Raw genomic sequence first — 12,500 nt, 5'->3', positions numbered from 1 at the left:
AGAGAATCGCGTTTGTGTGAAAATGTAACAACACTCTTTCGTTCTCTCTTTCGTTCTCTCTCTCTCTCTCTCTCTCTCTCTCTCTCTCTCTCTCTCTCTCTCTCTCTCTCTCTCTATCAATAGACTGCACTGCCCCCCTGGGTTTTGTTTGCGTTTGCTCTATTTAAAGGTTGTAGGTTTGGACACAACCACTTGTTTGAGTCATGAATGGATCTATAATCCATAACATACTCCTAATATGCGATGCATATATTATATCAAGTGGATGCAGGCAGACAGACAGACAAACTGACACACACACACAACCACACACACACACACACCCACACGCACACACTGTTTCCCGTTCCCGTTTTGACGAGTGTACTCAAACAAAGTCGATTTCGCCACATTTTCACAATCTGCGCTCAAAACCACAACAAGTCCACATTATCTTTCTCTCAGCCTTCTTTCAAGCAGAGTTTCCCTGACAGGCGCCTGCATTCCGACTCACTCAACCACACCAGCTTTTCAGAGGCATCATGTCATCACCGCACGACAGTTGGCATGAGCGTAAAAAACGCCAACGTCGCTTGCCAAGTGGAGCTGCCAATGGTCTGCTTAGCCGGTTTTAATATTTTAATGTGTTTCATTATACAGGATGGGCCAGATAACCTTTCTGACGTCCAGACAATTGTCTGCAAATGAATGAGATTACATGACAGGCTCTGAATGACGGAGCTCCTCTACCCTCCCCGCTGCACTGCTCCGCGCTGCCAACCCCCACCGGTTATCTGATGGTAGCCTAGCAACAGATCCCTGACCTGGCTCCGACCTCCACCCGATAAGGTCAACACCTGAAGACTCCCCCATTGGAGGGCTGGCGGGGAGGGAGGAGGAGCTTGTGGAGGTAGGGAGAAACAAAGGAGGACGGAGTGAGGGCAGACTACCCTGCACACACAGAGCACCCTCCCTGGAAGACAAAAACAGGCTTTCACAACAGCACGCCCGTCTACCGTGCACTACCAGTGTTTTGTTACCTGTGTGTGTGTGTGTGTGTGTGTGTGTGTGTGTGTGTGTGTGTGTGTGTGTGTGTGTGGCTGTGTGTGTGTGTGTGTGTGTGTGTGTGTGTGTGTGTGTGTGTGTGTGTGTGGCTGTGTGTGTGTGTTGTGTGTGTGTGTGTGTGTGTGTGGCTGTGTGTGTGTGTGTGTGTGTGGCTGTGTGTGTGTGTGTGTGTGTGTGTGGCTGTGTGTGTGTGTGTGTGTGTGTGTGTGTGTGTGTGCTCTCGTGTGTGCGTGTGTTTGTGTTTCTCTTTGGCAGTGGAAAGTCAACCAGGAAGAATGTACAGTCAAATGTGAAGGTTGGTTCGAGAATATCCACCAGCGTGCTGTTAATTAACGCACCGTTTATTTGAACAGTTTGTGCTTCTCTTCATGTACATCATATTCAGAGGTCTCACGTTTCTTACAGGGTCATCAATTTTTCCCGAAACATATTTTCATTCGGGAAGAAAAACAACAACTGTAAATGCTAACAATATGGAGGAGGCCTATTTGTGAAGATAGCTGTTGTGATTTCATGATAAGAAGGAGGTACTGAATAAGAAATTAATCGACCATAACCGCGCACGCTGACAGACACACACGCTGACAAGACACACATGCTGTCACACACACACACACACACACACGCACACACACGCACACACACGCACGCACACACACACACACACACACACACACACACACACACACACACACACACACCCTTAGTCATTCACTAGGTTCAACAGCAGCGATATGGAAGTTAATCCAAATTGCGATAGTGGCAATATCCTATTAGGCCGTGGCAATAAAATCAAGCTGGGACTGAGAACGCATTAGAGTTATCAGAACATGTTCAGCATGCTCCATTTACAGAATGAAGTGACATTAATCAGAGGGCTCCCCCTGACACACACACACACACACACACACACACACACACACACACACACACACACACACACACACACAAACAACAAATCATACACACACATACACACATAATCATACACAAACTGTAGCTGAGAAGCACATGATAAAACATACATAATCTGATGAGCACTCTCACAATACACACACACATGCACACACGCACAGGCACACACACACACACACACACACACACACGTACATAAACATATGCTCAACATAGTTAAACAAAGACACACACACATACATAAACATATGCTCAACATAGTTAAACAAAGACACGCACACACACACACACACACACAGACACGCATGCTGACAAAGTGACAGAGGACTGGTGAGCTCCTCCAGTTGATGGGCTGAACGAGCACTTACAGTTGAAACACTTGAGGAGAAGAGGAGTTCTGACAAAAGCTATTACTCTTTGAAAGACAGACACAGGTGAGCTGGAGTGCATGGTCACACACACTATGCCTGAGACCAACGTTAGTTTGATTCATCAGAATGAAAGAAACTAAACAAACCGGTAGGAAATAATTGAAAGTGAATTGACCTCAACCCTGAAGTACAACGTTGCTGACATCTAAAGAACATCTAAATACGGTGCAGTGTGACGAGTCAGGTTTGGCCATGTAAGCTAAAATAACTCTGTGTCCGTGAGTTGAAGGACCCTCGCCTGTCCCCCGGGCCTAAGCAAGACCTCTCCCCTAGTTCACCAGGGGCAACCTAGGCTCCTCCTCTGCAGTGTGTGTGTGTGTGTGTGTGTGTGTGTGTGTGTGTGTGTGTGTGTGTGTGTGTGTGTGTGTAGAGCCTGTCCACGCAGGAAGTGTTGAAGGTCAGAGGGCAGGAGGAAGGCCACCTGCCTCTGTCACACTAGCAGACACGGAGGGCGAGAGAGAGAGAGGGATAGGGAAACAGAGACGGAAGGAGGGAGAGGGAAGAGAGGGAGAGAGAAGGAGGGATAGGAAGAGAGGGAGAGAGAAGGAGGGATAGGAAGAGAGGGAGAGAGAGAGGAGGGAGAGAGAGACAGAAGGAAAGAGAGAAAGGAGGGGGTATGTGTGTGAGAGAGAGAGAGAGAGAGAGAGAGAGAGGAAGAAGAAGAAAGAGAGGGATAGAGAGGGAGTTGGATTGAGCTACAACACTGAACCAACACATGGAGAGGGCATTGTTGGCCATCAGGGCTGGAGTACCAATGGTTCTCCTCTACCTGGGGGTTCACTGACCAATTAATGTCATCGACTGACCCACGGAAAGAATGAAAACCAGGAATGAAAGAATGAAAACCAGGAGCTGTAACAGAATAGCCCTGGTGTGGTATGGGTCACCATGGTCCTCTCTCCTGTGGTATTTGGTCAGCGGAGGACAAGGCGACAAGGGTCCGTCTCCCCCCCAAACGTCCCTACCGGGGCGAGAGCATAGAAGGCCAGAGGGCACAGAGGGGGGGCCACCTGCTTCTGTCACACTATCAGGGCGAAGGGCGAGGGGGGCAGGGCAGTGTGTGTGTGCATGTGTGAAATGGTGTGTGTTTGTGTGTGTGTGTGTGCGTGTGTGTGGGTGTGGGTGTGAAATAGTGTGTGTGTGAGTACAGTATGTGTGTGTGGGTGTGTGTGTGTGTGTGTGGGAGTATGCATATGTGTGTGTGTGTAGGGGTAGGGATGGGATGGGGGAGGGAGGGAGGGGGTGTGTGTGGGTGTGTGTGTGTGTGTGGGGGGGGGACAGGTGGCATGCCGGACAACCCTGGCACCAACCACCCGCAGGATTTATCGCGCTGCGACAGTGGTGGCTGGGCAGGGGACAGATGTTTCTGTTTACCCTAGGGCTACATCACACTAGCGTAGCCTAGCGTAGCCTAGCGTTAGCCCAGCTAGCCTAGCCCACACGGGACACGACGCTAGAGGAGACACAGAGGAGGAGAGATAGAGAGAGGGGGGGGGGCTAGTTGAAACTGGAGAAGAAAGGCTCAGGCCCGCCCCGAGGCAGATACCCCCCCCCTCTCTCTATCCATCCTCGGCGCTGAAGCACCTGAAATTCTTTTAGCTGGCGCTAACTGCCACGCCACTGCGGGGAACCATTTTAATAAGTAGTAACAATAACAACTGTAAAAATGAGCTGTTCTCGAAGCAGAAGAACGCTGGTAGTTATCAAGAGGTTAAATGAAACATAATCAGGAGAGAGGGGTTTATTCTTCGGATTCGTGCGATCTTATTACTCAACTTAATTATGAAACGTGTGAGAGACTTGAGTGCCCCTTGCTAGTATTCGCTGTGTGCACTTGCTAGTATATCTATTAGTGTGCACTTGTTTGTATGTGAATGTTCATGCCGCAAATACATTTTCTGCCAACCAAGAAAGGCGATAATGAATTGAACGACAACTCTTAATTGTAACAAAGGGTAAAAAAACAGCATTTGATTTACTTTTCCGACAGTGTGCACTGACCCAGTGCACACATCCCAGCTGATGTCAGAGCAGTGACCTTTAGGTGCAACCCTGAGTGAGGTCATCGTGTCACCGTTGCCATGGCTACTATCAACGGCAAGTCTTGCTGCCAGCATTACCTCAGAGGCCTGGCATTGTTGGGGTCAGGGAACAGACTGTGACCTCCCGCTGGTGACGAAACTCTACTTGAACAAAAACACCACCGACACACATACGGTACACACTTAAAATCACCAACACACACAGGCACACACAAACACAGACACAGACACACTAATACCGACACACACAGACACAGACACAGACACACATGCACATGCACACGCACACAGACACACACACAGACACACGCACATACCGATACTGACACATACACATACACACTGACACCCACACAGACACAAAAACACACACATACACACACACAGAATCTGAAGAGCACGAGAGGAAATACACTATTATTACAGGAGTAATAGTGCAGTATCAGTTTCAAAGCAGGCTTTCATATTCAGAACTACATGAGGATTATTATGTGAATGTGCCATGAATATGTACTGTATATCTTTCTTCTCAAAAGCAAATCTAATCTATTCAAATTGTAAATGGCCATTGACACAATTTACAGTACAGGATACAATACAATGAAATGCTTTCTTGTTAGCAACTTGTTAGCAACAATCAGACAATCAATTTGCAGTGCAATGTTATAATAATAACATTAAACAAGGAGAAAACCATGATAACAGCAAAACAACGGCAATGAAGTGTAAAGTGTCACAGACAGCAGCAACAACACTCACAATGAGTGCATGCGCGTGTGATAAGCAGGACATCAAACAATCTGGCTTTGGTGACTGTATGGAAAGATGGGTAATGAAAAGCATAGAAAAACAGAGGAGCATTTAACCCCTTGTTAACTCCTTATCTCCCAGCGAACACTGTACAGGGTGTGGAAGTGAACCCTGACACGGGGAACAGAGCACCTGGTCCCCACACAGGAGTGCTCAGCTGCAGGTGCAGGTGAGGTGCACACACCACAGCTGTCCACACACACACACACACACACACACACACACACACACACACACACACACAGTGCTGGTGTCTGACACCCTACAGTGGAGTTTCAACACAACACAGGCAGGAGAGTATTGTGGCCTAGCAGTTATCGCCGACCACGTGGTCATGTAACCAATGACGCCACGCTTCCTCTTTTCACACACACTGTTATTAATTACGTTACGAATATCTTTCTTCTCACCAACCACGCATGGCGGCCCTTATTTGACATACAATGTAGAACTGATTATACTGTATCATCAACATTACACCCCCATTGTGACCAGGTCTTTTCATTATACAAATGTTTATTTAAATACCCCCCCATCACTGGACTACTGGTTGTGGAGCTTTTCTTTCTGGCTTCCTAGTAGACAATACAGGGATGCTAATCATGATGTTCTGTCTCCTCATTAGCCAAACGCAAAGAGCTGGTGTCACCTGCGGTTGGCTGGGAGGGCTAATTTGGTCTTTCGCTAATTGCCACGGTAACAAGCCTCCTGTGCCTCCGCCGGGGCGGGTGGGTGGCGGGCGGGCGGGCGGGGATGGAGGGATGGCAGGATGGAGGAGAGATGGAGGGATGGATGAAGACACAGCTCTCCTCACACACGGCCGAGGTGTGAAAGAATGTGTTCGGCCAACAGAACGCAGCCTGCAGGAGTCCAGCAGGGAGGGAGGGAGGGAGAGAGGGAGAGAGGGAGAGAGGGAGAGAGGGACAGCCTGCGCTGTGAAAAACCCAACCGCTCAACAGAGAGAGAGAACATGGAGTTTTTTTTTTATATTTTTTTTATTTTGGTCAACAATGTTGTTATGACAAGTAGGCCTGGCTATGGTTATGTGTGTATGACTCAATGTGGTATTGCAGCTGAAGTACACTTTAGTTATTAATTAAGAGTGGTGGTTGGTTGACTGTAGGCCTATTGGTGGTACTCCCAGCACTGAGTAGGGAGGGAGAAAACCTTTTTGGTCAACAAAGTTATTATTACCTGCATGTACCCCTGCATGGATCCAATGCGGAAATGGAACCAAATATGTCATTTAATTGTCTTCATTCAATGAAGATATTGTAGTAACATGAAGATGGATATTGGGGGGTTAGGGAAGTAGTATTGGGGGTAAACAATAATCAGCTTTGATTCTTATTTTGGTAAAAAAAAAAAAAAAAAAAATTGATATTGGGGTGTACACCTTGACACAATGCTTAGTTAAGAGGGAGAAAACTCTGTTTCGGTGCCCTTTTTGGTTAAAAGAAAAGAAGAAAAAATTGTCTTATTACATGCACTCAATGGGGTACACGCACTGATATTGTTGTTCACATAAAATGTTTCCTCAGAGGGGTACCAGCGTTATTGTGGGTAATGGTGTTGAAATGTTGTGTTGGTCGAACACCAGCAGTGCAAACTATTAAAAGTTCATCATAAATCTGGCAATGCTACTTCAGAACAACTCATGCTAATTTTTTCAAATGTGTTTTTACTTAATGTGATTTGAGATAAGCAATGTGTTTTTCATTACATTTTACTTTTGAGGGATTCAAACGGTTGATATGTATCGCTAATTGGCAACTTTATTCTAATGCAAATTAATGTCATAATACAATCAGTCTCATTTGTCATTTATGAAAATGAAAGGGTTAATTGCAAATTATAATTAAATGTTATCATCATTGTTTTCCTAAAAATGGGAGATATATTTTTAATTAGTGAATCCATATTCAAATACATTCAGTAAAATCTTCAACGGACATTTCCTACCCATTAAGTACCATGTACAGTAAATGCAATCATGAAATGTGTTAATAAAAAATAGAAATCGAAAAAAAAGACAACCCTGATATTATAGTTTTCCAATTAAAAAAACGATACTATGCATTGTTTATTATTTATTCATGTTTCATCAAATACATGTTAAACATTGTTATCAAATATGTTTTGTGTTTTGCAGTCGGCAATACACCCTGTCAGCTTGGGGGCACCTTGTCCGTTTCTACGCTGCTCTCGCAGGCGAGCTCCTCTGAGTGTGTGTGTGTGTGTGTGTGTATGAGTGTGTGTGTGTGTATGTGCGCGAGTGTGTGTGTGTGTGCCTGCTCTGCTGTTGCTGCCCTTTGATCCCCGCATTAGTGTTAGTTAGGGGCTCCGAGACACACACTTACACAGAGAGCAGCCATAGTCAAGACCACGGCGGCAACAACAACAGCACCTCCTCTCCTCCTGTGTTCCTGTTCCCAACAATACACTTAGAACCGAGGACAGCCAGGTGCACGACAAGTCCCTGCCATCACTCTCGCCTACAATCTCAATGGGAAAAAACCTTTTTTCTTCTTATCCCTAAAACAAGGAGGAGAATGTGATAAAAAGGGGGAAAATGCCAAGGAGGAAGCAGGAGCAACCCAAGCGCCTGCCTTCACGTAAGTCGTTTGCTGGCTTTTGTGCAATTTTAATGGCTCTCCGTTGTGTTTTGCGCAGTAGTTTAGGGTTAAAGAGGTGAAACAGACAAAGACACGGCGTAGGTTATTTCTCCTTTTTTTAGGTCTGAGCGAGGCAGCCATGTTGTTGGCGGTGAGTAACGGCGTTAGCTAGCCAGCGGAGTGCATAAGCGGTACGTGGCTTTAATAAGAGTATAATCGATAAAGGTCCCGTTCCCCTAAAGGTTGCGGTCAGTTAGCTTGTGTTTCGGTTGTATATGGCTATAATGGCTGAGCGTTTTCGTTTATCTGTCTGTCCGAGCGAGTCTCTCTTTCGGTGGAGAAAGGGGAGGATCTGAGAATCTGGCCGCAATAAAATGAAGGGTCAGTCGGATCAGACGAGCCAGACTCAGGCGTCCATGCCCTAGCCCGCGTTAGATAGCAATAGCCGCTATCTAGCAACTTCATTTCTCGGGTATAAACGTCTAACTTTCTCTCCGTCGCGGCTCAAAACGACGGAGCGGTTCGTAGTTTCTTTTTTTTTTTTTTTTTTTTTTTTTCTCTTTTTTTTTTACGTCGAGTTCTTTGAAAGTCTGGAGAGAGAATTTTTTTAAGCGGAGGTATTTTTCTTGTTCGTCCACCCCTCCCAGTTCAGCGGGGTTCATGTCTGCACGAAGGCTATGTCAAAGCCATGATCGGTCACCTGAAGTTCAGGGTTTTCTTCCTTCCTCTTCGCCATTCATTGCAGACAGAGTACGATCAATAACGCGGGCAGGGACGCAAAATGGCACTTTTACCCTTTTGACGAGATGGTGTGGTTGTGTTCCGACTGTATGTCAGAAAACATGGGAAATAGATTTCGTGAAATGATGGGGGATTATTTTTCGTTCATTTGACCCTGCGTAGCGAGGATGGTTAGATTGTGCTTTTATCAGTCCCAATAATTGGGGGGGAAAACTGCAGTGACAGGTTTTGGCCGCTAGAGGATTGCTTTAGGTAGAATGAACGGGGAGAAAATGATCAGAGGAATTGGCCAAGTGTGGCAATTCTGCTCCTGAAGTGCTCTGTGCAGAAGACATGCATAAGAACACGGTTTAATGAGTCATATTGGTATGCAAATGTCATGAATAATTGAGTGATTAATCTCATAAATCAATGATGACTTAATTAATTTACCTTAATGACACTATTATCTCTCATTTTTTAAATGTCAAACAATGCCTCTTCAGCACACGAGCTACGGTCAAAAGGCAATTTCTGATAGCTGTTTTTGTGCAGCTTTTTACTGCCATGTTATTTTTTAGATAACAGTGAATACAGTACTGACATTTTGATGAAATAACTTTGAGCATGTGCAACAACAGTGATTGAAATCAAACATTGTTCATTCTGGTCTTGGTCCAAAAAAATGATCCACATATTCAATCCCAGCTTCATGAAAAAAAATACCAGAATAAGGTTTTTTCTTTTTTCTTTCTTTTTTTTTCATCATCCACTGATATAGCGCTCAGGTGTTTGACCCAGGGTTGAACTTGGGAAATTGCAGCGGTTGGCTGGGAGGTGTGGAGGCTGGGAGAGAGGCTGAGAGAGAGAGAGAGAGAGAGAGAGCACAGATGGAGGGAGAGGGAGGGAGGGAGAGAGAGAGAGAGATATTTGGACAGTTGGCCCTCACTCATATGTTACTGACGGAGAATATACGCCACTGGGCTGGCCGAGGTCCGAGGTCATGCTCCATCCTGACGCTTTCTGTACACCCTGAGGTGCCCACTGCACAGACCCTTATCTGGCACATCATGGCTTATATTCTAACCTATATACATGTGACAGCGTGCTTATGTAGCCTACATAGCCTATGGTGTTTGATGCAGACATGGTCAGGTAAATGGTCTGTAGAATGATTGCCTGTAATAAAGTCGTTCATGTAGACCAGGCTTACCGTGGAAATGATTTAGGCGTGAGGTTGTGAATGAAGGCCTACTCTGTCAAAGTGTCTCCCGCTGTCCAATAAAAGAAAGCTTTTTCGATTTTGTTGGGGGGAGTTGTGGCCAGAAATTGTTTCCACCATTCAATCATAGGACTGTCACTGGACAATGCGTTTGTCAAAAGCTTCTGTTTTCTTTTTACGATTATTTTTTTGGGTCCCTTTATTATTTCGGATCCTCCCACTCGAGATCGGACGTGTCGGCTCACCTCATTGGCCGTCTGTCTGTCGTGTCAGTCTGTTTGTTTTCATTATTCGGCCTGTAGCAGCTATTGGTCAGCTGCCAGGCGACAAGCACAATATTGAAGTTGAAATCTCTTTATCTGAGCCAGGCCGTGGTGGAAAGGGCAAGCTAATACACTAGAGTGAACGGTAAAGGTGCTTTATCTTAGCAGGGACACACAGATATTTGGGCCGTGTTACTGTGTGTGTGTGTGTGTGTGTGTGTGTGTGTGTGTGTGTGTGTGTGTGTGTGTGTGTGTGTGTGTGTGTGTGTGTGTGGCGCGTCAAGCTGTGTTGCGTGGTTTGCGAGAGGACACACACACACACACACAAGCTGGCCGTGGAGGTCACAGTACAGTACAGCGCCCTCACTCTGACAAGTAAACATAACCTTTGGCGCCACAATGAGAACTGCCTTTCATTACGACCTCGGTGTGCGTGATTATTGTGTAATCCTATTGGCCTATAACTGAGTGTAAATATTGGTAGTGAAATTGTTTACCGGATGAAGCATAGCTATTTTACAGATCAAAGTTTAGAAGTCGCCCTCTGTTTACTAATTTGTAATAGACTCAAGCCAGCGGTCTTATTTTGAAACAGCAGCATGTCCTTTCAGACCCACGGGTTACTAGGTGAGGTCATGCTCCTAGGTCACCATTTTTTCCAAAACGTTTTTCTCCCCTCGGTCCTGCAGACATGATTAGCCTACGTCAAGATATGAATACAAATACATGAGGGAGGGAGGGAGGGAGGGAGGGAGAGCGAGCCCGAGCCCGAGCCCGAGCCCATATCATGAAGGGCAAAACCTCAGGGGCAGTGGGAGGTAGACATTTTCTCCCTTCCTCCTCCTCCTCCTCCTCCTGTACTCTCTGCAGGTTATCTGCATTTGAAATGGAGGGATGACTAGCCCCTGCACAGAGTCATGCTCCTCCTCAACCGGCCAATGGCTGCTGCTGCCGCCGCCTGCGTCGGGGGGTGTCTCTGTACCTTAACAGTAATGCCGGGTCACTGGCTCCTTTCCACTCGCTATGATTATAATGACCTTGGCGGGGCCAGGGCCTGAAAACATTGGATTAAGGAGAAAGGAAAATGAGGGGAGGTTTCCATTTCGCTCCTGGCATCAACTTTGTGGGGAATTTCTGCCAAGAATCCCTCCCCACCCCCCACCCCTCCACCCCTCCTCCCTCCTCCACCCTCCACCCCCCAGACTCTGCCGCCACCCCCCAATTTGATGGGGCTCGGCCGGCCGGCTGGCCTCGGCCGAATGGAGCTCAAGCGAGTAATGATACACACGCTTTCACTTAGGAATGAATTAAAGGGCAGGGAAAGGTGGCGTGGATGGACGCCTCCCTCGGCATACTCTGAGACCGGGGCTGCGCTCCATTCCAGAAGGCTGTTCCCTTCGATCTGCCCTTGTTCCCTCCCCTTCACAGATCTGATGGGGCTGGATAGGTGGAAGACGCACCGTGAGGACGACGTGGCTTGGACCTATCCAGCTGCAGTGTACCGCCGAATGTGAACGGTTCTTTAATACTGGGCTGCGTTCCATTCCAGAAGTCTGTTCCCTCTGATCTGACCTCATTCACTCCCCCTTCACAGATCTGATGAGACTGGATAGGTAGAAGATGCACAGTGTAGAATAATGTGCTTGCACCTATCCAGCTACGGTGTTCAGTCAGATCTGTGACGGGGGGGATGAACGAGGTCAGATCGGAGGGAACGGCTTTCTGGAATGGAACGCAGCCCAGTATTCAAGACCGTTCACACTCGTCACAGCCTGCCTTGTCCAGGGTCCAGGGTCTAGGGTCCAGGGTCTAGGGTCCAGGGTCCAGGGTCCAGGGTCCCGGGATTTGTATTTGGGGGGGGGGCACTGAGGCTGTGTTAACTGAGTTAAATGGGAGAAGTTTGGTTGGGTAAAGTTTTAACCGGACTGGTTCCAGAGAAGTGGGTGGTAGGTGCTGCTGGGTGGGTAGGACTGAGAGGTGGTGCTGCTGGGTGGGTAGGACTGAGGTGGTGGTGCTGCTGGGTGGGTAGGACTGAGAGGTGGTGCTGCTGGGTGGGTAGGACTGAGGTGGTGGTGCTGCTGGGTGGGTAGGACTGAGAGGTGGTGCTGCTGGGTGGGTAGGACTGAGGTGGTGGTGCTGCTGGGTGGGTAGGACTGAGAGGTGGTGCTGCTGGGTGGGTAGGACTGAGGTGGTGGTGCTGCTGGGTGGGTAGGACTGAGAGGTGGTGCTGCTGGGTGGGTAGGACTGAGGTGGTGGTGCTGCTGGGTGGGTAGGACTGAGAGGTGGTGCTGCTGGGTGGGTAGGACTGAGGTGGTGGTGCTGCTGGGTGGGTAGGACTGAGGTGGTGGTGCTGCTGGGTGGGTAGGACTGAGGTGGTGGTGCTGCTGGGTGGGTAGGACTGAGGTGGTGGTGCTGCTGGGTGGGTAGGACTGAGGTGG

The 12,500-nt window shown here is 47.5% G+C and overlaps 1 protein-coding gene across 1 annotated transcript in view; it reads left to right on the top strand.

Moving 5' to 3' along the window:
* Positions 1 to 7,643: 7,643 nt before the first annotated feature.
* znf827 (zinc finger protein 827) overlaps positions 7,644 to 12,500 on the top strand; it is a gene marked incomplete at its 3' end in the record, with an annotated part of 40,819 nt that continues 35,962 nt past the window's right edge. Inside the window, exon 1 of the mRNA XM_083692785.1 lies at positions 7,644 to 7,857. Coding sequence (XP_083548911.1) covers positions 7,815 to 7,857 — 43 coding nt within the window. The 5' untranslated portion in view covers positions 7,644 to 7,814. The remainder of the gene's footprint in view (positions 7,858 to 12,500) is intronic.

Source organism: Argentina silus (assembly GCF_951799395.1).
Source record: "Argentina silus genome assembly, chromosome: 21".
Lineage (NCBI taxonomy): Eukaryota > Metazoa > Chordata > Actinopteri > Argentiniformes > Argentinidae > Argentina > Argentina silus.
The sequence above is the reverse complement of the archived record's forward strand: the minus strand, read 5'-3'. Positions and strand labels throughout refer to the sequence as shown.